General features: G+C 51.9%; 2 protein-coding genes across 2 annotated transcripts in view; both read left to right on the plus strand.

The window, feature by feature from the left end:
* Positions 1–355: 355 nt before the first annotated feature.
* ZNF469 (zinc finger protein 469) lies at positions 356–12987 on the plus strand. The gene has a single exon (XM_014068880.2). It carries the CDS (start codon positions 550–552, stop codon positions 12985–12987), a length of 12438 nt encoding a protein of 4145 aa, XP_013924355.2. The 5' UTR covers positions 356–549.
* Positions 12988–22660: 9673 nt separating this feature from the next.
* Positions 22661–25146, plus strand: part of ZFPM1 (zinc finger protein, FOG family member 1) — a 91023-nt gene continuing 88537 nt past the window's right edge. Inside the window, exon 1 of the mRNA XM_087729525.1 lies at positions 22661–22894. Within this exon, the coding sequence (XP_087585651.1) occupies positions 22855–22894 (40 nt within the window). The 5' untranslated portion in view covers positions 22661–22854. The remainder of the gene's footprint in view (positions 22895–25146) is intronic.

A 25146-nucleotide genomic window follows, 5' to 3' on the forward strand; every position in this document is an offset into this window, starting at 1 on the left:
TTTGCAAAAAACGAGGCATGCAGAGGGTTTGGGAGGCGTGCAGAGTGCAAAAACTTTAAAAAAAAAATTTCCTCTTCAAAATCATGGTGCGTCTTATACTCCGGTGCGTCTTATAGTCCGAAAAATATTGTACTTCTTCCAGTGTGAGTCCAAAAACTCAGACAAGTAAATCTCTTGGGTGAATTTAGTCCAAGAGTCTGTAAATCTGAGTTCTTTCTCCAGGAATCAGTAAGAAAATGGACCTTAAGCTTTGAATGATGGCCGGGTATTGCGAATCCAAAAATTTCATGTGACCACCAACCTTCTGAAAACCCAAGGCTCACGTGGACTTTTCTGTCTTGCAGGTGTCTGCCAGAATGATGTGATGAATCCTCCGCACGCCTCCTCCACAGAGCCTCTCCCGTGGCCAAGATGGACGTAGGAGCTGTTCAAGAGGCGGCGATGCCTCCCGGCCCCTGGAGAAGGAAAGAGAATCCAAGGGATGGAGAGTCCTTAGGCTGAGGAGGCGAAGGCGACGGGCTCTTACGAAACCTGGTCCTTAATGACATCATGGGAGAAACCCAGCATGTTTATGCCACCCGGGAGGTTGAGTCTGGTGGCCAGGACAAAGTTCTCAGCTTCGAGGCGTTCGGCAAGAAAGATCCGGGTGAAGTTGAAAGCAGGCGGCTGCTCGACAGCTCCGAGTCGGAGGGACCAAGTGGGGGACACAATGGGACCGACTTGGTCAGCAACAAGGAGAAGGAGCCTCACAGCCAACGGGAAGCTGTGATCCGCCCCCAGAAAGCAGGCAAAATAGACTTTAAGTCCCTCAACAACCGACCCAGGTTTTCAGGGGCCAGCCCATGGGGTGCTGCCAAAGGGGACCCCCCGTCTCCCCCTGGAAGGAACCGGGCGAGAGATAAGAGCAGCAGGCGGTCAGGGAGGAGCGAGCGGGGTCATCAGCAGCTCTACCGGCTCACCCTCAGCAATGCCAGGCCCAACCCCACCATTGGCATCGCTTACCCCCAGCAGAAAATCACACCCCCCAAGAAGGTTGAAGCTGACCGAGGGCCGGTTTTGGGCAGCTACCGGTTCCATGTGCCCAGCCTCCCTGAAAGAGATCTGAAACTCCCCGAAGAAGATCTGAGTTTCGGCCGCTGTTTTCCTGAGGCTCCCACCAGCCACATCTCCAGCAACTATACCTCACAAGCCACCACTGCATGTCCAAGCCATGGTTCGAAGATACAACCACTGGTTAGTGTTCCTCCCGAAAGTCCTGACGCCAAAGGGCAGCTCCCTTACCTGGAGTTCCAAGCCAACGGAAGTCACTTGTGGCCTTCGCCGGACAAAGACTATCCTGGTGCTAAAAATGGACTCCCGGCCCCCAAGCAGAGCATGCATTGCCTCGGCCCTCTCTCCTTCCAGTATCCCTTCTCCCCTTTGCACAGCTCGGCCTCAGATCCCTTCCAAGGTGAGGCTCACCCCCAAGACTACGGCGACAACCTCTCGTTGGCCACCAGTCAGGTTTCCCATAGTGCTTTTCCCTTCCACTCTTCCTCCGGGGAGGAGGTTCTTGGCAACGGCTCCTACGACAATGTGGAGAGCAGGACTTACGGGCTGCCTCCTCCTCCCCCTGCTCCGTTCCACCTGCCCCAAACGCTGGGACCCCCCTTGCCCTGCTACAAAGGAAGGAGCGGGCCTTCCCCGGACCACAATGGTGCTATCTCGCCTTCTGGTGCTATTGACCAAATCCCAAGCACTTTCCAAGAAAACCCAGCTGTTTTCCCACCCAGTTTACATGCCTCGAGTACGCCGAAGGCCGTGGGTCAGAGGCATCCGTCTTTGTCGAAAGACGGCGTAGCTAGTCAAAGGATACTGGATGTAGGCAGCTCTCTACGAAGGAACGGGCTACCGGTTACTCTCCCGCAAGTGCACTTTCAGAACAAGGCTTCCAGCGAAGCCTCCAGCTTGGTGCCTTTTGAGAAGAGCCTCCCCGCCAGCGTTCAGGCCCACCCCCGGCTCCTGCAGGCCTGGGAGGGAGGCAAAAAGACTTATCCCGCCATGGAGCCAAGCTCAGCGGGGAGCCCCGGTCCAGGGGTCAGCCAGATCTCCTTTGGGTACCCTTCGGGTCTTGGCAAAAAGGCCTGGCAGCATCTGCACCTCGCCTCTGGTGTGCCCGGCCAGAATAGACTCGAGCTGTCCAGAAAGTTGGCCAGCCAGAAGCTCCCTTTCCCCCTCAGCACCCCAGAGTGGGAGGGAAGCAAGAAACTGCCCCAGAACCCCACCAGCTATCCCAGTAAAGCTCTGGGGGCTGAGGACCTGGCCCCTCCCAGCTGTAGCTCAGCCAGCGGCCTCTCCTTCGAAGGGCCAAGCGAAGTGGAGACGTCCAAGAACAAGACTTTCTTCCTCAGCCTGAGCCCAGCACGGCCTCCCATCCCCTCTCACCACCCACCCAGTCCCTGTTTAGGGTTGCCACCCTTAGCCCCATCCCCAAAGGGGTCTCCTCTCTCGTCCCCCAACCTCAACAGCAGCTGTTCCTCTCCCACCCTGACCTCCAGCAGCCCTCCAGGCCACAGCTTTGAAGAGGAAGCTCCCATGGCTGCCTCCACCTTCTTCCATCACCAAGGGCAGCCGAAGGATGGCACTAAACCCTTCCAGGCCTCGGAGCTGCTGGGTGCCAGCTCAGCCCCCTACCAGATGGCCAACCCTATCAAGGCCTTTCACCAGGAACTCCTCTACAAAGGCGTCTCCGTGGACAGCCATTTCCAGAAATCCAACGCGGATGCCTCCAAAAGGTGCCCGGAGGGTTTTGAGAGCGAGGTGCCTCCACCACCTTACCCATATTCCTCCTCCCGCCACTTCCTGGCCAGCTCACTGAGCAGCACCAGTCTCGACCAGCTGGATGTTTTCCTGACTTGCAAGCAGTGTGACCAGAACTTCAGCAATCTCTCCTCTTTCTTGGAGCACCGTCAGTTCTGCGGCTCTCACGTGGTCCTCCCAGGCCAGGCCAAGGACTCTTCCCGAGGAGCAGAAGTCAAGAAGCAACATCACGCCTCTCCTGAGTCTGCAAAGCTCGCCCAAGCTAGCCTGGGGATGCTTCTCCCTTCAGATCCTCATTTGCAGCTGCTTGCTTTGAACAAGACTGTGGACTTCTTGGTGGACGTTGAGGGTAAAAGTGAATCCAAAGATGATCCTTTGAAACTGAACCAGCTCAATGGCTTTCCTGGAAACTTCTTGCCACTCAACCCTTCTGACTTGGAGATCGATGACGCTAAGCTGGACAGTTTGATCACTGAAGCTCTGAACGGACTGGGGTACCAGTCGGATAACCCTGAAATCGATAGCAGCTTCATAGATGTCTTTGCTGATGAAGAGCTGGTCTCTCTGAAGGCCGCTAATGCTGGGACGCCTTTTAAAGCAAAAGAGAATTTGACTTTAGGGAAGAAATCCAAACACGGAGCAATGGATGAAAGCGTGAAAATGCTCAACTGCTCTGACGACCACCCTAGTGGGGAGCTGGCCAAAAATAAGACATCAAAGCCACCTAGAGGAACAAACTGGCTTTCAGACTTTGGAGAAGAAAGACACGAAACGTTCAAGAGCACAGAATTGCCTCGAAATAAAGCCCCGGAGCCATCAGTATTGGGGGCAGCAGCAGAAGAGGTCCCAAGTGTCCAGCAGAGAGCAGGGAAGAAGAACAGCAGTGCTCCTTTCCTGCCTACGAAGCAGGGGAGCCCAGCTATGTCAGATTTGCGGCAGACCAAGAACCTTCCCTCTGCTTCTCTAAAAAGTAAACTCAAGCCCGGTGATACTCACAGCAGGGCAGAAAGCACCACGCTGCCCACGGAAGATGCCAAGAAGAGGAAGCCGCGCAGTGGCAGTTGGAGCAAGGAGCTGATCCATAAAATTGTCCAGCAAAAAAACAAGTTCCATAAACTGCACAGCCAGAATAGCAAAGCGGTGTCCCTTTCCTTGCTCACCAACAGGTTGCTTCCAGAAACGAAGGACAATAAATTTGGCGAGTACGAATACATGTCGGAGTCGGATGACGAGAGGGTGGAATACGCCAAGCGACACTGCAGGAGAAAGCTGGGCTCCAGGTTCAGCGGCCGGCTCAGAAGCGGTTTGAGCAGAAGGAACCAAGGCAGAGGAGGGAGGGAGAAGGGGACGGAGCCAATATGGAGGTACGGGGGTTCCAGAAGAGGACAGGACGAACTCGAGAGACTTGCAAGCAAGGAGCTGCAAAGGACAGAGGGCCCTGTAGCCAGAGTGAGGAGGAGAAGCAGTCGGTCCTCCACCAGCAGTTGCCAGAGCCTGAGCGTGTCCAGTGAGACCAGCAACAGCCCCCAGAGCATCGAGAGGGGCGATTCAGACACCGAAAGAGAAAGGGAAGAGAGGAAACAGTTCCTGAAAATCTCCAGACGTGTCAGACCTCTTAATGTTCCTGAGAAGGAAACCCCAAGAAGAAGCCACGCGATGGGTTCTGACTTGACTGGAAAGCCAAATAAGGTTGACCCACCTCAAACCCAGCCAGTAGAGAAATTTCAGAAGGACAATCCGAGCGTTCCCCAGGACCCACATCTCACACAGAGCAGAGAGGTGTCGTATCACTCCGAGGCCACAGCTGGAAAAGGTCCCACTGTGCTGCTTTCTCCTGATGATTCTGGCCAGTACCATGGAGCCTTCTGCGGTGACCGTGAAGAGCCAAGGGTGATGCCAAAAGATGCAGGTGAGGCAGAGGTCCATCACCGCCACCAATGCACTGCCAGTAAAGGCGGGGTCTTGAAAAACCCAGTGGAAGAACTCTCTGGTTCTCCTTCCGTGGGCAAGCACAGCCTTCCCAGCGAGGGGGCCACCAGCTATGGACAAGTGGACCTCGAGGGCCTGAAGAACCAGCAGGAACTCATGATGCCAGTTGGCTGCTTCAGTGACAATCCTGGGGGCGGAGAGATCTCTGGGAAAGGTGTCAACACATTTCTGGATGCTGCCAACGCCTTTTATGACTGCAAAGAATTATCCCACAACTATGAGACACCGAGTCTATTCTCAGGGCCTCCGGCCATGGAACCTTCCCCGAACGGAAACACGTACTTATGTCAAGGAGACTTTGACGTGCCCTCGTTCAAAGTGAAGCACGAAGGCATCCTGCCCTGTGAATCGGATAACGCCCAGAGGAAGGTCCCCTCACCCCTTAATTTTGATTCATCATCCGTATTTTTAGAATTCCCTATTGCTGAGTTTGATGCCAACTTATACGATAGTGTGGCTTCAAGCAAGGATAATTACATCCCCTTTGAGTGTGCCAATCATCAGCTTAGCAAGATAATCCCCTTTGACCAGCAATATCCATCTTTTCTGCCGGAAAAGGACTGGACGCTGATGGAGGACGTGTCTCCCATTTTGGCAGGCGGTACGCCCCAGATTCCTAGGCCGCCTGTTGAAAAACCAACGCTCTCCAGCGAAATCAGCCCCTTGACTCTATCCGACCAGCTTTCTGACTACAACGTGCATTTCATGAATGGTCTGTCCGAGGATGAGCTGGAGATTAAAAGGTTGGTCACCGAGCTTGAAAGCCAGTTGCAAGCAAACAAGCTTCCTCTGCAGGCACCTGATGGAGACCAGGCTTCAGTCAATCACATCAGCATGGAAGCCAAAGAGCCAACGCCCGGGTTTTTGTCTTTAAGGCTGGACCAGGAACAAGAGGGCAAAGGATTGTTTCTAATGGAGGCCGGGTATGAGAGTGGAAAGCTCCTTTCTACAGAACCCTTTAGCTGTGAAAATATAGCAGGTGAGAAAAGACCCCTTCCAGCTTTGGAAACCAAGTACGGAAGTCCCGACGATCCTTGGCCATGCGCAGGATCATTCAGCCCACTAGAGTCAGCCCCAGATCTGATTCTAGTAGGTCCTTTTAGCCCCCAAGAGCACCAAGACAAAACTGCTGAAGATCTGAAGGATATCAAAATCTCCGCTGAAGTCGACTTTGGGGGAATAAAAAATGCATCTGCTGGAATCCTGCCAGATTCATGCCTTGACGAAGTATCAAACAGCTCCAGGGCCCCAGACTATCCTGAACAGGCGATACAAAGTCCCGATTCAATCTTTCCCGAGTCTCTGGAGGACAGGGATCTGGAGCCCCATGATAATTTGCCACTGAGACCAGATGTGTTCCCAAAGATACTCCTGGAGGAGAAAACATGCGGCAGCCCCACCGAGTTAGAATCGTATGGCCACGAGGTCCCACGGTTACATCCGGAATTTGACTTGCAAGATGTGGACACTCTAGAATCGGATGGAAACTTGTCTTCTGGTGCCCAAGGCAAAAATCCAGAAAATCATCCCCCTGAAAAGCTAGAAACGACCACTCTGTTCCAGGACAATGAAGGGGAACATCTAGGTAATAATGAGGAGACTGGAAGTCAAACAATTTGCCGGACGTTAATGCTCAATGCCAAAGCTGACCGTGGAGACACACCACACTTTGATGTGTTGACTTTTCCCAAGGAGGTGGATGGAGAAGTTGGGTTCGAGTCCCCCACCCGAGAGAAAGGAGGCAATCCTCTTCAGCAGTTACAGTTGTTTGTGGCCAGGACAGTTAAGAACAATGAGGAAGAGTTGGTGAGTTCATCCTTCCCAGCTCAGCATCCTGTGGCTCACCTGCCCTCATGTCAGAGCCTCCCTCCAGAGCCAGGAGAGGAGCTTGTGGGCAAAGAGCCAAATGAAGAAGTCACCTGTGGCCCCGTGTTGGAGAACAAGAGAGAGACTCTGTTTAAAAAGACTGAGAAACTAGCCGGGTTTCCAACTCAGCTGCTTTCAGAACCAGAGACAGAGTCAGAACATTTTGATGAATGGGCTTCAGATGCTTCCAAAGACTCAGCCCCATTGAACCCAGCACAATGCGCTAACGTTGTCCAGCAGCAGCGCTTCAAGGTTGACTGTTTGGAAGTGAACGGCCACGCGATGCATGCCGAGGGCATCTCCATGGAGTCCGATGACCTCTCTCCACTCAACAATTCAGAAACAGCCTCGGAGCTAAGTGGGGGGAGAACACAGCCAAGTCAAGTTACCGGACTGGCAGGGTGGGTTGAAGCAGAGAAGACCTTGGCATTTAGAGACTGCAGAAAATCCCCCTTAAGCCCTTGGTCATCTGAGAAGGAAACGCCACGAGGTGCTTTGTCTGCCATGCTCCAAGCGCACGGGGGCTCTTGCGCTTCTTGGAACGCTGGGGACCAAGAGTTGGGGGCTGCCAAAGTCCACCGGGTGGAAGAGAGAGACGATCAGCTGCAACTCGGCATGTCGTTGACTCCCATCTATTCCCCTGAAAGCCAAACTGAGGATGCTCAGCTCCTGCAGAGAAATGACTTCTCTTCAGCAAGCAGCTCCGATTCAACAGAAGGTCATGAATCGGAGAAGCAAGTCAGTTACTACCCCGAAGCCTCCCAGGCTGGACTTTCTCTGGACGCTGGTTTTGCTGATCAGGAAATGGTGCTCAAAACAAAAAATGCTACAGGCTCCGACTTTGGAGGGATTCCATCTGAAGAGAGCACCGATGCCATCACTGCAGCAACTCAACAAGTTGCCTTCCTCGCGTGCAGCTTCCCCTCCGTTCTAGAGAAGACTGCAGTTCCTCGGCAGAGCCCACCCAGGCAGAAAGGGTGTACAGAAGCCCTTCCATTCTTCTGTGATGCCATTTCTCATCTGCCCCCGGATGTGCCTGATGCCCTGGCTGAAGACCTCAACCATGACCTGTTGGAACCTCAGAAGGATGTCCCTCTGGGTTACTCTTCAGCTCTCTGCTCCGACAAAGAATCATCTTCTACTGCTAACACAAACAGACCTTTGAACTTGCAAGTGGGGGGCTGCAAATCTCCCAGCAGGCTCCCTCTGAAAAGCAAGAAACATTCTGAAGAGGTCTCCACAAATCGGCCAGATGAAGACAAGGGCGTGTTTTCTGCGAGGAATGAACCCGGTTGTCCTCCGGCAGCATCCACGCATGATATCTCGCTCAGCCCGCTTCCATCAGGAATTGATTCTGTTGAGCTTAGAGGTGGAGTCTGTAATGAAAATGTGTCATCAACACCCCAACCCCAAGGGGCAAAGGTCATCGAAGGAGACCCCCGGGGAGAAAGTAGAGATCCATGTCAGTCGGAGTATTTCCAGAGAGACGTTGATGTTCAAGGGGTGCCAGTTGTCCTTCTGACTAAAATGGCTGATGACACCAGTCAGATTCCACCAAGAAGACCCTCAAGTGACCCACAGGATCCAGAAAACAGAAGCAATTTGGAGAAGGAGGACTCGGCGTCGAATGAGAATGTGAAAAAATCGTCTGACTGCACGGAACAATCCATTCCTGAGGATCCAATCTTAAGAAATTATTCCAAGCCGGGACAATCCAAAGCAAGGAAGAGGAGAGGCTTGCAGATTGCTTGTGACATTTGCTCCACTTCTTTTAGATCCAAAACTGGGCTGATGAGACACAAAGCTGTGAAGCATCAGAAGCAAAAGGAGAGTGTTGTGTTGCCTGACGACAGTTCGACTCCGTTGGAGAAAGCATTGAAGGCAGGCAAAGCGTTGCCCAGGAAAAGCCTCAAGTCCTTCATCCAAGAAAATCCTAGTCACTTAGACCTCTCAAAAGCTGTAGGCCAGCCTTCTCCTAAAACCTCCAGAAGGCGAAAGAAAAAGGCACAGAGCCAAGAAGGTATTGGCAAGGAACTCCACGGCCCAAATGTTATTTCACTGGACGCAACTCATGAATCCCAAACGACACATGAACTACAACCCATCAGCTCACAAGAAGAGAAATCGGAAGGGTCAGAAATCCAGTCTAGAAAAAACACAAGTACAGAAAAACTCATCCGAGCGGTCCACGCCAAAAGATCGAGTAGCTACACAAGGCGGAAAACCAAGGAAAGACCCAGGCAAACAAAAATGACCTCCGACAAAAATGAGGTCACCGCCTCTTATCTCCAGGAGTCTGAGCTCCCTCCAGTTCACTGTAAGGCCACGGGCATCACAGATGACCACATTCTGACCACCGTCACGGAAGAACCTGGGGATGGGTCGGAAGAGCCGATCGAGGTATCTTTGCCATGGCTTCCTCAACAGCCCTTGACAAACGAATTGGAAAACACTGGTGAGAAAAGGACCTCAGCTGAAAGGATAAAAGATGGACCAGAGCTTCCTCGCAACGGGGAGAGCCCTCAAGAGGAAGGAGAAGAGCTGGGGCAAGAAGAACGTATCCATGAGAGGTGGACGAGCGGATATGTGAAAGAAGGTGAGAATGAACTGAACCAGAAGCTATCAGAGAAGGGTTTGTTAGAAGAGATGGCTTGTACAAGTCAAAACAGCCCGTTGGTGGACCTCACAAGCCCCAACACCTTTTCACCACCCTCTCCTCCTGGAACTGCTTCTGAACCAGGTTCTCCTAAGCCCACACCTGAGAAAGCGTTGGGTGCTCCTTGTTTCATCACTCCGGAGTCCTGGAAGATGGAAGACCCCCAGCCCCAGAAGGAGGCGTCTGCGGCCGTCAAACCAGATCTACCGAGCTTGTTCGATGATGACTCCACCTTTTCACAACTTTTCCCCAGAAACGATGAGTTTGCCCGTAGAAAATGCACACGTGTGTACGGGAAGCGCTCCAAGAAGCCTAAAGCTGTTTTAGAGATCATTGCGAAACCAGAAGGCCCACCAGATCTTTTTACGATCCGCATGGCTTCCGATCTTGGCGAAAACAGCTCCTTCTGCGTTACCCGGGAAGATCCTTGTGAGTATGACACAATCTCCGTTGATGATGCTTTGATGCTCAACATGTGCCACGGGAGTAAAGCCGCCAGTGATGATGTTAATTCCAGACCTACCAAGGAGACAGCCCGGCAATTGGACACTTGGCAAAAGGAGGACGACGGGGATTTAAAAAACAGCCGTGTCTTTCTGTGCAAAGGGAGTCCGACCGGGCCTCTTCCATGCTTTGAAAGCTGGAAGAGCCACGAGGAAGCAACGGAAAATGATTCTGCTGAGGGCCCATCGTGTAGCTCACCCAGGCAGCTTCCTTATGGGCCCTCGGGAGCAGAAGACAATCCAGAATTGCCTGACCTGAAAGAAAAATCCCAGGGCACCGGAGAAGACACATCCTCTGCATTTCCTACCATTGACATGGAGATGTTGAACATGAAGTTCGAGGCGAGGGATGCGGGGTTCTGCCCCGTTGGGGAAGATCAGCTGAGTCCCACAAAGGATGAGGATAACGCTACCTTGGGCTTCAAGCCAACTTCAGTGTTGCGCGTCAAGCCTGTGAAACATAAGCTGGAGGAAGGGAAGGCGGGCAAAAGCCGCCCCGATCTAAATCTCAAGAACAAAGACAAGCAGTACAAGTGCAAAGTCTGCTTCCAGTGGTTCCTCACTTTAGGGGAGCTGGACTTCCACAAGCTCAGCCACAACCCCTCCCCTCCGCCGACGTGCTACATGTGTGTCCAGAGGAAGTTCAGCTCGAGGGAACAGCTGAGGGACCACTTGAGGGAGAAGCACGCCAAGAACAAAGCTGGCCTCTGGGCCTGCGGGATGTGCCTGAAGGAAATCTCGGAGGTCTGGATGTACAACGAACACTTGCGGGAACATGCCACTCAGTTTGCCCGCAAAGGCCAGGCTCAGAAGTCCGTCTTGGGCCTGGGTTTCAGCGAAGAGGATGCTGCTGTCACTCATTTCCTCAACTCCATCATCTGCCGAAAACCCAGCAAGTTTTCCAAGCAGGCGGAAGCGGGGAACGGAGCAGCGGCTGGCAGCGAGGTCAAAGGTCCCAAAGAGTTTTCAGGACAAGAGACGGTGGTCCACAAGGACATGCCGGAGACCCCCTCCAGAATCCGGCCACCCGCATCCTCCCTCAAAGTCCCCGCCGTCCCTTCTCCTGACCCAGTCCCCAAGGTCGAAGGGGCACAGAAGTCAGTGCCCATCCATCCCGAATGCAAGGACCCCTCTCGCGATTGCCACCACTGTGGGAAGCAGTTCCCCAAGCCCTTCAAACTCCAGCGACACCTGGTGGTCCATAGCCTACAGAAGATCTTCTTGTGCCACAAGTGTCCCATGTTCTATCAGGAGACCAAGGAGCTCCGGAGCCACCTTAGCCAAGAGCATGAAATAGCCGAGGAAGCCGACATCAAGCACACCACTCTGTACGCGTGTGAGCTGTGTGCGGACGTCATGCACGTCATCAAGAAGTCTTTCATATGCAGCACTTGCAACTACACCTTCTCCAAAAAGGAACAGTACGATAGGCACATGGAGAAGCATCTGGTGGGCAGCAGCAAGACCTTCCGTTTTCGAGGTGTGATGCGCCCGGGGCTCTTGGCAAAATACGGGAAGAAGGACGTCAAAGAGGAGACCCGTGCAAGAGCAGAAGCTCCAGCAGCCAAAAAGAAGAAGGTGTCCCACCATCTCAACTCTCCTGAACTAGCTTTGCCTGGGCACCAGGATGGACCCCAAGCATCTCAAGAAGGTAGCCAGACTCTGCTATCTGCCGATGAGGCTCTGTCCGCAGCCACTAGCCTGGCCATGCCCCCTTCATCTCAGCCCCCTATGGAAACAGAAGGCCTGGGAAGGGATTTCTCCAGTCTCCTGGCCAAAAGGGGGACGTCTCCACTTCACCACCTGCTTCCATCCCTTCCCCTTGAGCCCCAAGACAAACCACGCAGCCCAGAACACATTACTGCACTTTCCCCAGAAACGTGGGGACATGCGGAGAGCCCAGCTCTCCTCTTAAACTCACCCGATGCACTTAGCGGTGATCTTGCCAATGTGTCACCTAAGAAAACATCTGCGGCCCAGGAAAAACTCTCTCTGGCTTATCTCTCTGAGAAGCACAACAAGGAACGCAACATTCCAGAAACGGCAATAGTTAGCCGAAGGGTCGAACACAACACAGGGACCTGGGAGAGCCCGTATCTAGAAGATCTCGCCAGCAAGGTGCCCAGGTTTTCTTCTGAAAATCTGGGGTCTTCAGAATGTAAATGGTCTCCCGAAGTACAGTGGAGCAGCAATCCTAATTTGAATGGAACAGCTCCTCGGGAGACTGGGAGCAAGTTACGTTTGCCAGAAACCAGTTTCCGTGAGTTGCCTCTCAAGGACAAGTCATCATCATCTACCCTAAACCGGCCGGCCAAGGAGGTTCCTTCAAAGAAGATCGTAGGTAGCCAAGCCAATGCTGATAACACCCCTGGCATCCACTGCTGCCTAGATGGTGCGGAAGAAGTCCAGATGTGCTCACTCTTGAAAGACAAAGCTTTCCCAGAAATGGATGGCACTGCTCACTCCAAAGATACCAGCTCCGGTGTTGGCACGAAAGAGACAGAACTCAACTTGGTCAGGCCTGCGAGCGGCCATCTCCAAGGCGAAGTGGCGGGTGCTCAGTCAAAGAGCCACCATTCTGAGCTGAATAAGCTTCCAGAAAGGCCGGCTAATAATCGTCCGGCCAATCCTCACTCCAAAAAACCCAAGGAACACAACAAGGCCTCCCATCGGGGAAGCTCGGCCTCCCGGGAGAACATTGAAGGAGACGGCAGCAAAAAACGGAAAGGCCGGAGCCAAGATTCTGTGAAGGGCGACCACGTCAAGAAGGTTGACTGGCCCACTACTGAGGCATTGGCCTTTTCTTCTCGACGGAGGGAGACGCACGCCAATAAACAGGGGCCGAAACTCAAGGTCTCTGTGACGGACAGCCAGCTTAGAAAGTTGGTGCTTGACCAAGGCTTCCAGAAGAAGGTGGAGATCGGCCATGCCAATGGAGAGCTGAGGCGCAAGAAGGAGATATTGGGGAGCAAAGCCCTCTGCCCCCTTTTAACCAAAGACCCCTCTGCCTCCCTGCCCAGCTCTCTGAACCGCCGCAGAGCTGTCCAAGGTGCTAAAGTCCCCACTTCCCACAGTTACAGGACAGCTGAGTCCCAAACTCACCTCCTAAACCAACTCTTTGGTCAGAAATTAACGAGTTTTAAAATTCCTTTGAGGAGAGATACTTCTGAGTAATTTATGAGTGACTTATGGTGATCCTTCGCTGCTTTCATGGGGCTGGTGGGGGGGGCGGGGCGGGGGGGGAGAGAGAAATTATCAAAGCATTACATTCATTTGTGTAGCTCGGTTTCTCTGTCTAGCTTAAATGAACTTGCACTGCAGACTCTCAAATACTTTTTTGCTTTGCGTCTTACTAATCTACTTTAATTCACCTGATTTATCATGCAAAGGCTAGAACTTTGATGTTGCCGATGGTTCGTTCCCGCGGACTAAAAGCGGTAATCGCTTGGGGCAGAGCGAAGTGTCAAGAGGGAATGTTTTATGGTAGAAGTACCGAGGTTGTAAGGGCGGCTTGCAAATCCTGGCCCCCTTTTTTTCAGTCGGTGTCTCTCTTATCTTGGGATAAAGAATTTGAAGACGTGAGCTTCATACCAGAGACGCCTTATTCATGAGGTGCAGCACACTGTAGAAAAGCATTGGTGTCCCCCCGCCCCCTCCTCCTCCTCCTCCTTCTGGAGCTTTGCACAAATAATCCTGAGTGATTTCATTTAATTGGGAACCAGCCTTAGACAGGATACTTTGAAAAATAAATTATAAAGGAAGCAGGCCACAGTTTTGACAGACAGCCTTTCCCAAGAATGTTGCGTTGAGGGTGAATTTGTTCACTCCGGAGACTCTGAAATTGCTCTTAGACCACTGTGTAGATGTTGCTGAAATAATGTTGTTGTTGTTGTTGTTGTTTTTTTTAAAAAGAGTAAGGGGTGTGGGCCCTTTAATCTAGCTAAACTGCACCTTGAAGATGTATGACAGAGTTGAATATTTTTTTAAAAAATATTGTTTTAATATTTTTCCAGTGAGAAAACTGTGCCAAGACCACTCCTTCTGCCCCACATAGTAAGGCTCTCTTTGGGGGGGGGGGGTAATTTTTTTAAAGAAAAGCAAACCCTTAACCCCCTACCATAATAGTTTCTAAAGGCTTTCTGTATCGAGGTAGTTGCTAAACTTGGTATGGCTTTACACTATGCAGCTCAGTGGTGCTATTTTTCATTGTAATGTGAATTCTAACAGGAACACACACACAAGCATACAGACATGCACACAAACTCGCAAGTTGAAAGAGGAAGGGCGGCCTTTGTAAACTGACATGCAGGGGTTGTGTGTTGTTGCGAACGTCGCCCTGCACTGCTCACAACTCTGCAGTGTGTTTTGTAAAGGTTTAAGCCCTGAGGTTTTCACTTTCAGGATAGATTTGGAGGATTCTGGGCCCAGTGTTTCTTGATGTGACACTTTCAGATATACGGACTTCAACTCCCAGAATTCCCCAGTCAGCTGGCTGGGGAATTCTGGGAATTGAAGTCCGTCCCTCCTGAAGTTGACAAAGTCAAAAAGCACTGCACTGCACTGGTTTTGGGACCTCTGTGTGGGGGGAGAGAGAGCAGAACAGTGCACTGAAGTAATTTAGGGTTCTCCCCCAGAATACTCTGCATATGTCTTGCAGACTAAATAATGTTTGCTTTTAAAGTCTCTTTTTATTAAAAAAAAAAAGGAATTAAATGACTTTAACTTGTTAATATCTAACTTTACAGTTCATTGTTTGTTTGTTTTTTAAAAAATAGTTTGATTATACATTTGGGTGCAATGCATTATGTTAAAAGTTTTTATTTTGATATTTGTGAGAAAGCAGAGGAGAGGGACCCTTCGGACTGTTTTTATAATGTTGGTCGGGGGGGCGGCCCTGGGGCCCTTCTTTTAATATTGTCAAATAAAATAAGGGATGTGCATACAAGACGGTACTGTAAAACGGGGCTGAGATTTATCCTCTCAAATATAGTCCAATATTTTCCCAGAAATTTGCCGGTCTGTGTGACGTTTTTCTTTGAAGTAATTCTTTTCCTATGAGAAGATTTTACATAGATGGGAAAGGGGGAGGGAGGGAAACCCACATTGGAAGAGTAGCAAAAGAAAGAAAATATAAAGGAGTAAAAGAAAAAGTGAAAGATGGCAAAAAGGAAAAGAAAAAGGACCTTAAAAAGTGACGCCTGATCTTCCCAGTTGGATAACTCCCCATATCGTAGGCCATGGTTCCCTCCTTCCTATCAACAAACCTTTCAAATCAATACATTCCGAAATCACCTTCATTTTTATTCGTTTTCAGCAAAGGCGCCACTTGGCTTGCACTTCCTTTAAGGAATTAGAACCGCTGTTGTCTGCAGGCTGCTGTTCTGCCCCAGAGTTTCCAGTGGTGGCTTCCTTTAGCGAACAGGCTTGCTTTAAGGCTTGTGGAACTCATTGCTACAGGATGCTGCAGCAGTGCAACCAAGTAATAAAAGAAGTGTTCACAGCCAGATCTGTATCTTGGGTTGCTCGGCAGTTCTCTCCAGTTCCGCCTACCCGGCCCAATGTAATGCGTGAGCACAGCGCAGACACCGACGCAATGCATGCAAGCGAAGCGAACCCCCGCACACTCATATTTGCGAACTGCTGCCCGGCTTTTCAGAGGCAGCTGGGAATTCTGGAGAAGCATCCATAAATCCAGAAAGAAAAACACCAGGAAGCAAATCTCGGCCCTTCTTTTGCTCCTCTGGCCAGGGAAATACATAATCCATCAACAGCCTGGAGCTGAAGCGGTGAGGCTGATGGGTTGGGGACTCGCTGCAGAAGTCCCAGTTTATAGCAATAGCAGTTAGACTTATCTACCGCTTCATAGGGCTTTCAGCCCTCTCTAAGCGGTTTACAGAGTCAGCATATTGCCCCCAACAACAATCCGGGTCCTCATTTTACCCACCTCGGAAGGATGGAAGGCTGAGTCAACCCTGAGCCGGTGAGATTTGAACCGCCGAACTGCAGATAACAGTCAGCTGAAGTGGCCTGCAGTGCTGCATTTAACCACTGCGCCACCTCGGCTTTCCCCTTTTGGTTGCTCATAATAGATTAATAAAAGGATCCAGGCAGGATGCCTCGCTCTGCGTTTTTCAAAACATGGGGAGCCCAACCTCTGGCAAATTGAGGGCCCAGCCTGGGAAGGATAAAAAAACACCCCTCTGCAAATACAGGAAGTCCTCAACTTACAAGTTCATCTAGTGCCCTTCAAAGTTAGAACGGCACTGAAGAAGGTGACTTATGACCGTTGTTCACAGTTACGACCTTTGCAGTGTCCCTGTGATCGCGGGATCGAAATTCAGGCGCTTGGCTTTCGTATGTATGACCCTTGCTGTGTCTCCTTCTGCGACCTTCTGGCAAGCCAAGCCCCATGGGGAAACTAGTTTCGCTTAACAACCAAGTTACTATCTTATCAACTCAGTAGCCCCCTTGATATTATGATTATGATTTAATGAATTTATAGGCCGCCCAATCCCGAAGGACTCCGGGCGGCTTACAACAAATACATTTAGAAATAGAAAAATTAAAAAAGAAAAAAACATAGATTAAAAAAAAAACACAAACTGTGGCAAGAAACTTCATAAAATGGGGGGAAAACTCGCGTAACAAATGAGGTCACTTAACAACAGAAATTCAAGACTCTGCTGTGGTCATAAGTTGAGGATTATCTTATGATCCAGGTGGCATTCCTTGCAGGGAGTGCCCCACTCCGATCTGGCTCCTGCATAGCCCTTTTTTGGGCATCCATTTGGCAGGCAAGCAAGCCTTCCTGGACCACCCTGGTCCTCTCTTTATGTCCTCAGAGTGACCTCCGCGGCCACATCCCTAAGACTCGGAGTCGGCAGAGGAAAGTCGCAGCAATCAGATCTCTTTCATTATTACCACTGCCACCGAAACGTTTAAACGCTGTCGGGGAGAGATAACTTCTCACTCTGGGCTCGGATCCGGCCACTTGGGGCTTGTAACGAAAAAACGGCAAGGCTTAATTTGATTAATTGATAGAATTGTTTTCCAAACGGTCCCTTTGTTTATGGCGGCTGAAAGTGCTCACCGCCTGTCTTTCTGCAGAGTCTTGCAAAGCAGAGATAAAGCAGTCTGAAAATAATTAGGATGGCTTAATTTAAGGAGGGGAGGGGAGAAAGAGCTGGGAAGATCGCAGGGAAATGAAAAGGGGCTCTTTTTTGGGGGGGCGGTGGGCTTGAGCAAGAAACGGGAAAGTTGGACCCCCATGCAAGTAAACCACAGCACAGATGCAAAGCAAAAGAAGAAGGTTTTGTGCCCATTTATTCCAGCTTTCTCTGGCCTTTAGATTAATAGCCCTAAATGTTGGATGAAGACAAAAAAGTAAGGGGTTTTTATTCCCTTCCCTTCCCCTGGTATGCTGGGGCCAGTTGACTTAGTCCACAATTCTGATTAGTTAAACGTACACGACAGTCTGTGAGAAGAGTTTTTCCTGATGCAGTTGCCACCAGATGGAGCTGGGATGCTGGCCACGGATTGAGATACTCCTCAAAGAGATTGAACCCAGAGAAGGTTCAGAGACCCTGCGTGCTTCGTGCCCTTGATAGCTCCTTCCTCCAGAATCACAAGGGGCCTCTTTTGAATGCCAGCAGCCGGGGACCTCCAATGGACCAGGGCTTCATGGATGGCTCTGGTGACCTAGAAGAGGGGACTCCAAACTTGGCAACTTGAAGAACTCGTGGAATTCCTCAGTGAATTCTGGGAGTTGGTCCACAGCTTCTCACGGAGGAATTCTGGAGTTAAAGTCCACAAGTCTTAAAAGTTGCCAATTTTGGAGACCCCCTGACTTAAAACATAGGACTAGTTGGGTCCTCTATCCACTCTAGTGTGAAGGCTCTTCTTGTGAACTTAAGACAAGGTGAAGGGGGAACTCTGATTATTGTTCTGCAATTTAGGTTCTTGCTAAAGAGGCTTCTTTGCGAGTAAAATAGAAATGCTTTTCGAAATGGAGAGGTGGTGTGTCTCTCTCTCCAAGTCAGGCCTCGGTGTTCCTTCTGCAGCAGTTGATGCCTCTCTTTCTCCGTCTCCCTTTGGTTCCAGTGACATGGATTTGGGGCAGCTGATATCCCCTTTCCAGGCTGGCCAATCCTTATCCAGGGTCATTCATTCCTCCCCCCTCCCCCCCCGACTCAACCTCTGTCTCTCTCGTTGCATCTGGTACATGATAGGGAGATTTCTAGGACCTCTTGTGATTGCAAGTAGTCGGTTTAGATCTCAGCTCTTGCTTGGGGAAAGAAAAAGTCCAGTCCATCCATCAGATCCAGATCCCTAAAGCCTTGGGTTTGCTGAGCCCCACCTATGGATGGATTTGACACTCAGAAAACAGGAGGATGCCAGCACTGTAATTCCATGGAAGAAGCAAAGTGGGAAGACTTAAAACAAATGCAGATTAATTGGGGCATTTCTGTGCATAAGCAATAGCAATAGCAGTTAGACTTATATACCGCTTCATAGGGCTTTCAGCCCTCTCTAAGCGGTTTACAGAGTCAGCATATTGCCCCCAACAATCTGGGTCCTCATTTTACCCACCTCGGAAGGATGGAAGGCTGAGTCGACCTTGAGCCGGTGAGATTAGAACCGCTGAACTGCAGACAACAGTCAGCTGAAGTGGCCTGCACCCTAACCACTGCGCCACCTCGGCATAAGCAATGGCCACAGGGGGTGAAATGGGTAAGGGGGGATCAGGAGATAACCTGGTTCACTGGCTAAACTTTCCTAGTAATGGGGGAAATGCTGCTTTTCAAATCTGCCAGCCTCTTCGCAATGGCTGGGTTGAAGAGGATCGTGCCAAATGCATCTGTCACAAGAGGCATCTCATTGGTGGCTTGGTCTCCTAACCCATGTTCTATTCCAACGTGTACATCCTTGTCCCTGTATGTACCCATCTCCACATACAGAGGAGAGAGTGAGGCATTCGTAACATGTTTGAAGGGGGCTTCCTGGAATTCTGTAAGGAAATCTGGAGAGGAACTTCGAAGGAACCAAATCAGGAATGGTTCTTAGAGGTTTCCAACTAAGAAATAGTCCACCCAGCCCAGGGAGAAGGGCCAGCCCCACCTCGCATGGCGTCCTCATCCTTCTACATATTGCAATGATCAGAAGAGATTGAATTCTTCTCAACAGCCACATCTCAACATCTTCCACTTCCAATGGAAAAGGCTCACCCGTGCCTCAGGGGGTCATCGTTCTCCAAGGTTTCATGCCAGGACAGAGACCCAAAGAGGCCATTTAGACTCCCCAACAGGTGGGCCAGGGGAACAGAGGCAGGCACATCTTCCTGGGGTGGGGTTTAGTGAAGTGGGTGCCAGCCCCTTGCCAAGGCTGGGTCTCCGCACTTTCAGGAGGAGGCCCGGCCACTAGAGGGCAGGCTTGGCTCTTGCAAGCTGGACCATTGCGCTCCATCCTTTCCCCATTCATTCCTCTCTTTTGGAAGCAACAGATCCAACGTTGTCGTATTGATGAAGCGAGTCCTTTCACCCCATTTATTGATTGATCCTTTCAGGATCGTTTCCCATTTTCGTTCCTTCTGGCAGTGTCCTGATTTTGCAAGGACTAGACTATTATGTTTCTCCTAAGCAGTCCCAGAGTCTGTTTGTTCCCCAAGGAATTTTGGGATAGTCTTTTCAGGAAGCCAAAAGCCAGCTCAGGTGCTGGGCAGGAGAGCTCATCCTCCCCTCCCTTTGTCTGCAGCAACACTCTGGCTCTGCCCCTTAGGCCTGCAGAGAGTGTCTCTTGACCATGTGAACGTGGCGTATTCAGCTTCTGTCTACACCACAACGTACCTGTCCTTGAGCAAGGCTCTTCCCCTGCCCCATCTTCCCTTACATAATGCTGGCTGGGGAATTCTGGGAGTTGGAAGTCCACACATGGTTAAAGGTTGAGAAACACTCTTCTGGAGCACAAAAAGTTCAGCCAGGAAGTTGGGATGCGGGTGGCTGTGTACCAGCTGACCAGCTCCAATCCTGGCTTGACCATTGCCCTCTGTTGGCTTTGGCCAATGTTCAGCCATTTTCTCCCCTCCCTTTCTGTGCCTTAGGATAGTCCCCTGCTCTGCCCATCTGCTCTTCCCTTTCCATGCCCCCCCCCAAAATTCCTCCCCGCCCCCTTTCTGCATCCTTCTTAATATTGTCCCTGATTAATTGGCGCTAATACAAATGTACACAGTTCCATAAAAAATATGCCGTCTTGCACACAATGGGGATGGGGATGGCTTGTGCATTATCTCTTCTCTGCAGGCATGTAATTCAGTCTGCGGGAAAACATTCTGTTTATTGGAGTGCAATATGAATCTCTCTACAGACAGTCTTCTGATGCATGGGCATCCTTTCTCCCCCCCCCCCCTTTCTCTCTCACACATTCTTAAACCTGACTGGGCTGCATTCATATAGAAGTGGGAGGGAACGTCAGTCTTTCCACCTGTCTGGTTGCACCCATCACGGGGCTGGAGCCAAAATTAAAATGAGCAAATTGTCCCACTTCAACCGGAGGGCTTTCGCTTAAGGCCTCCAAAGAGGTCATCTAACTTGGGGCCCTTCTCTAAATGTCTTGGTGAGGGTGTGTTTGAATAGTGATAGAAGAATGGCGGTTAGGGGAAAGGATTTTGATTATTTTTCTGGTCATGGAATCGTTTTCTTCTTGTGATGGTTGTGTATACAGGGAGATCTGGCTCATGCAGTTCTTTTGAGAAATCTCTAACGGTAGAGAAGTTAGAAAGGAAGAGAAGAGTTTGACTGGCAGACAGATAGATGGACTTGGTGATGGGGACACCATTGGAAGACCTGAAGGACCAGGTTGAGGATCTATCCTCCTAGAGAAGGTCTATTTGCATGGTTCAATCAGAATAAAGCTGGAAGGGACCTTGGAGGCCTTCTAGTCCAACCCCTTGCTCAAGCAGGACACCCTGTGCAAGACAAGTGGCTATCAAGTCTCTTCTTAAAAACTGTTTGTCAGCCAGTTACAAATCATCTGGTGGTGATGCTTCCTATCCCACATTTCCCTAGCTTACCAAGAAGTAGGCTGTGGTCTACTTTACTGAATGCCTTTCTGATATCTAACCATATGACATCCACAGCATTTCGCAGGTCTCTACTAATTTAGACCCTTTGTCAAAGACTTCATTAATATTGGTTTGGCAGGCTCTGCTTTGAAGAAACCAGTGGCTGGCTTTGAGTTGGAACACTCATTTGTTTCCAGATGTGCCCAGATCTATTTATTTTGTGATGGTCTTTCCCAGAATCATCCCAGGTGTTGACGGCTGTTAAGAGTCAACACCGACTTGCTGGTACCAGATCAATGAGTCGATTATCTCTAAGCGGGCAAAGTGGGCATTTGCAAGTTTAATTTTATTTATAGGCTGCCCAATCCCGAAGGACTCTGGGCGGGTTACAGAAAGGGGAAAAAGGAGAGAAGGGAAAGGAGAGGAGGAAGGAAGGAGAGAAGGAAGGAGGGAAGGAAGGAGAGAAGGAGGGAAAGGAAGGAGGGAAAGGAAGGAGGAAAGGAAGGAGGGAAGGAAGGAGGAAGGGAAGCAAGGAGGGAAGGAAGGAGGGAAGGAAGGAGAGAAGGAGAGAAGAAAGGAGGGAAGGAAGGAGAGAAGAAAGGAGGGAAGGAAGGAGGGAAGGAAGGAGAGAAGGAGAGAAGAAAGGGAAGGAAGGAGGGAAGGAAGGAGGAAAGGAAGGAGAGAAGGAGAGAAGAAAGGGAAGGAAGGAGGGAAGGAAGGAGGAAAGGAAGGAGAGAAGGAGAGAAGAAAGGAGGGAAGGAAGGGAGAAGGAAGGAGGGAAGGAAGGAGAGAAGAAAGGAGGGAAGAAAGGAGGGAAGGAAGGAAGAAGAAGTAGGATTGTTGTAAAATAAGATGGGTGTATGGGATGGTAAGAAAGCAATCTCAATTGTATTGTCAATTGTAGGGGAGAAAAACTGTTACAAATACATATTATTAACAACAACAACAAAAGAAAGAAAAGGGAAAAAGACAATAAAAGAAAATAAAGATAAAATAAAACAAGTTAAAACAACACAGATCCATTCATTTCAGTCGGGGCTGGACCTCAACAGTGAGGTCAACAGCCCCAGGCCTGCCGGAATAGCCAGGTCTTGGCAGCTTTTCTGAAGGCCGTGATGGTGGGTGAGGTCCGGATTTCTGGGGGGCAGAAGAAACCCATCATGGGAAAGAGGCCGCTGCCGATTTCTTGCCCATCTTTTGAGTTGGGGTCTCCGCCTGCAGATGTTCCCGGCAGAGAAGGGTCAGTAAACACACAACACAACACAACACAACACACATGACCCCCAAACTCCCTGCCCAAGCTCAGAGCATCCTGGTTTGCTCCATCCCGCTTTAAGCCAGTGTTTCTCAACCTTGGTGACTTTAAGTCCTGTGGACTTCAACTCCCAGAATCCCCCAGCCAGCATAGCTGGCTGGGGGATTCTGGGAGTTGAAGTCCACAGGACTTAAAAGTCACCAAGGTTGAGAAACACTGCTTTTAAGCAGCCAAGGCGCAGCCGAGCCCAGCCGCAGACTTTCCCCAGGCGCGCGGGCTGTCAATCACCGCCGGCTCCGCCCCCTCTCCCCCCTCCCTCTCTTCCCGGGGCCGCCCTATCCGGTGGGCGTGTCGGGCCCGCCCTATGAACTGGGAGCTGCCTGGCCGTGGCCACGCCCCCCCCAGCCAGCCAGCCTTCGCCGCGCCAGCTGCCGCCGGGGCTCCATTGAGAAAAAGCGCGCGCGCGCAGAGGGCAGGAGGCGGCGGCGGGAGGAGGAGGAGGAGGAAGAAGAGAAGGAGGAGGAGGAAGAGGAGGAAGAGGAAAGCCGCCGGCCGGTGCCGGGTGGCCAGCGGGGCGCCGCGGAGGGAGGCAGGCCGGCAGGCGGGCGAGGGAGCCAGCGCGGTCTGTGCCCGCCGCCCAGCCCTGGGAGCGCCGGGTGGGCATGAGAGCCGCCCGCCTCGCCCTGCCTCTGCCGCCGCCGCCGGAGGGACTCGGAGCCGCCGCCCCGCGATGTCCAGGAGGAAGCAGAGCAAGCCCCGGCAGATCAAACGTGAGCCTCGCCTTCGCCTCCCCGGGGGTCGCCCCCGCCGCCCCTTCCCCCTCTTTCCCCCCTTCTCTCCCCGGGCCGAAGTTGGTGGGGGTCCCGGTCCGGGGCGGGGGGTCTCTCGGCTGCCGGCGCGCCCTTCCCGGTCCGGGGCGGGGGGTCCCTCGCCTGGGCTGCCCTTCCCGCGCTCCGGCGGAGAGGAGACCCCCCACCCACTCCAGACCCCCGCGCCAACTTTGCCTCCCTCCTTCCCCCCCCCCGCTCCTCTTCCTTGGTTGGGGTCCCTTTGGCCGCCCCCCCCGCCCTTCCCGCGCTCTGCCGGAGAGGAGACCCCCCCCAAGACCCCCGCGCCAACTTTGCCTCCCTCCTTCCCCCCCACCCCTCGCTCCTCTTCCTTGGTTGGGGTCCCTTTGCCCCCCCCCCCACAAAAGCAACTTGAACTGCTGTCTCCCTTCGGGGGGTCCCGCCGGTGCTTCCCGGCCGCCTCTCCCCAGCCCCCCCGCGGGGGCTTCCTGACAGCTGGCCCGGAGCAGGGGGCGGCCGAGGCTGCTTCTCCCCCGGCCCCCAGTGATTGACAGCGCCCGTCCCGCTCCCAGGAGGAAGGGGGCGATTTGGGGGGGGGGGTCCGGGAGGCTCCCCCTTTTCTCCGGGCGGGGGTCGTCCTTGGCCTGCCGCTCCGCCTCTGGCCGCCTCCCCGGCGCGATCGCCGCCCCGATAGAGCCGCCCCGATGAGAGCCTGGATAAGCCCTTAAAATATTCCTTTCTGCGAGCTCCGCGGAGATAAGATCGCCCTGTCGGGACGGGCTGAAATTACGATCTTATCTGCGCTTGACTCACTCCCGGTTCCTGCGTTGGGAAGTTTCATCTGGAGGGACTTTTGCAGGCGAGAGAGGGAGGAAGGAGAGAAGGAAGGAAGGGGAGAAGGAAAGAGAGAAAGAAAGCGGGAGAGGAGCAGCTGCCTCCGGGGGAAGAAGGAGCCACGGTGGGACTCCGAAGCTGGCGCCACATGGCCAGGCTTGAAACCTGGAGAGTTGATGCCTGCCGGCCCCGCATCCCTCTTCTAGCCCCTCTTCCTCCACCTGGCCCAGGTAGAGCCCACCTGAGTTAGGGGGAAGAGGGCAGCCCAAGTATCCTCCCCATTCCCAGGACACCCGGAGTCCGGCTTTCCTCTTGGCCCTTCCTGATCAAATCCGGCTTGCAAAGATTCCAGACTGACCCCCAGTTTCTGCTGTGGGGAAGCGGGCAGAGGGGGGCTGCGGAGGAAGATGGGGGGGGGGAGAGGACTGGGGTGGCGGTGCCTTTTAATATCAGCCAGAAAAACTTTTCCACTGGCAGGTTTGGCTGCTTTTCCCTATCCTTCCCTCCCACTTTCTCTTGCTCTCTTCCTTCCTGAACAGATCTCCAGGTTGATAAGGCCCAGCGAGATCTCTGGATAGTGCAGCTCCCCCTCACCCCCCCCCACCTCACTGATAATGCATTTTTATCTTCCGCTGGGAAATAATTGCCATTCTAAGCTGCATCTACCTGTTTCCCTGCTCAGGTGATTTGTGCGGCTGATAAGACTCAGGCAAACTTTTTTTTTTAAAAAAAAAAATTGGATGAAAGTTCTTCTTGTCCTCCACTCCCACCCCACTCCAAGTCCCATTAATTTTTTTTTCTGCATCTCTGGCTGTTCTTACAAATTCCTCGCTCCCTCCCTCCCTGGGCTGGTAATGAAACCACTCTCTGCCCTCAGCCGGATTTGGGTAATCAGGTAAATCTGGTGGATTGTGGATTAAGATGAGAGATATGGCAGGGAGAGGGGGGAACGACAGTAAAGGGAACTCCCTAACAGGCTGGGTCCTCTATAGCGTATAAATTTAATAATAAACGATCACCTCCCTTCTTTGTTTATGCTGCTGTCAATCCTAAGCACCTTCTCCCTGGTAGGACAGTCCTGGAGTTGAATGGGGCACCTGAGAACTTCTGGGTTTAATCCTGGCTGGAGTCCCCAAAGAAAGAGTTTGCGGATGGTGGTTACCTTAACCATCACCTCACCTGCGTTTCTGAAGGTAGTAGGTTGAGGTGTGTGTTTCCAGACGAGGCTGTGCTGAGATGCTGGGAGTTTGGGATTGCCTGTGTCGAGATTTTGCACTTGGATGCCGCGTGACTTTCCATAAACCTGGAACAACATGCCAGCAATCCGGCTAAGGGTGCGAGTGGTGCCAAAATAACCCCCATGGGCGAAGTTTGATACTTTGGGGACAGAGATAGAAGCC

This window comes from Thamnophis sirtalis, unplaced genomic scaffold, assembly GCF_051295495.1.
Source record: "Thamnophis sirtalis isolate CommonGarterSnake01/CBP01778 unplaced genomic scaffold, rThaSir2_p1.2 scaffold_14, whole genome shotgun sequence".
Taxonomy (NCBI): domain Eukaryota; kingdom Metazoa; phylum Chordata; class Lepidosauria; order Squamata; family Natricidae; genus Thamnophis; species Thamnophis sirtalis.

What these genes read in the sequence shown, in the direction of transcription:
- ZNF469 (XM_014068880.2), top strand. Translation starts at nt 550, where the DNA reads ATGGGAGAAACCCAGCATGTTTATGCCACCCGGGAGGTTGAGTCTGGT.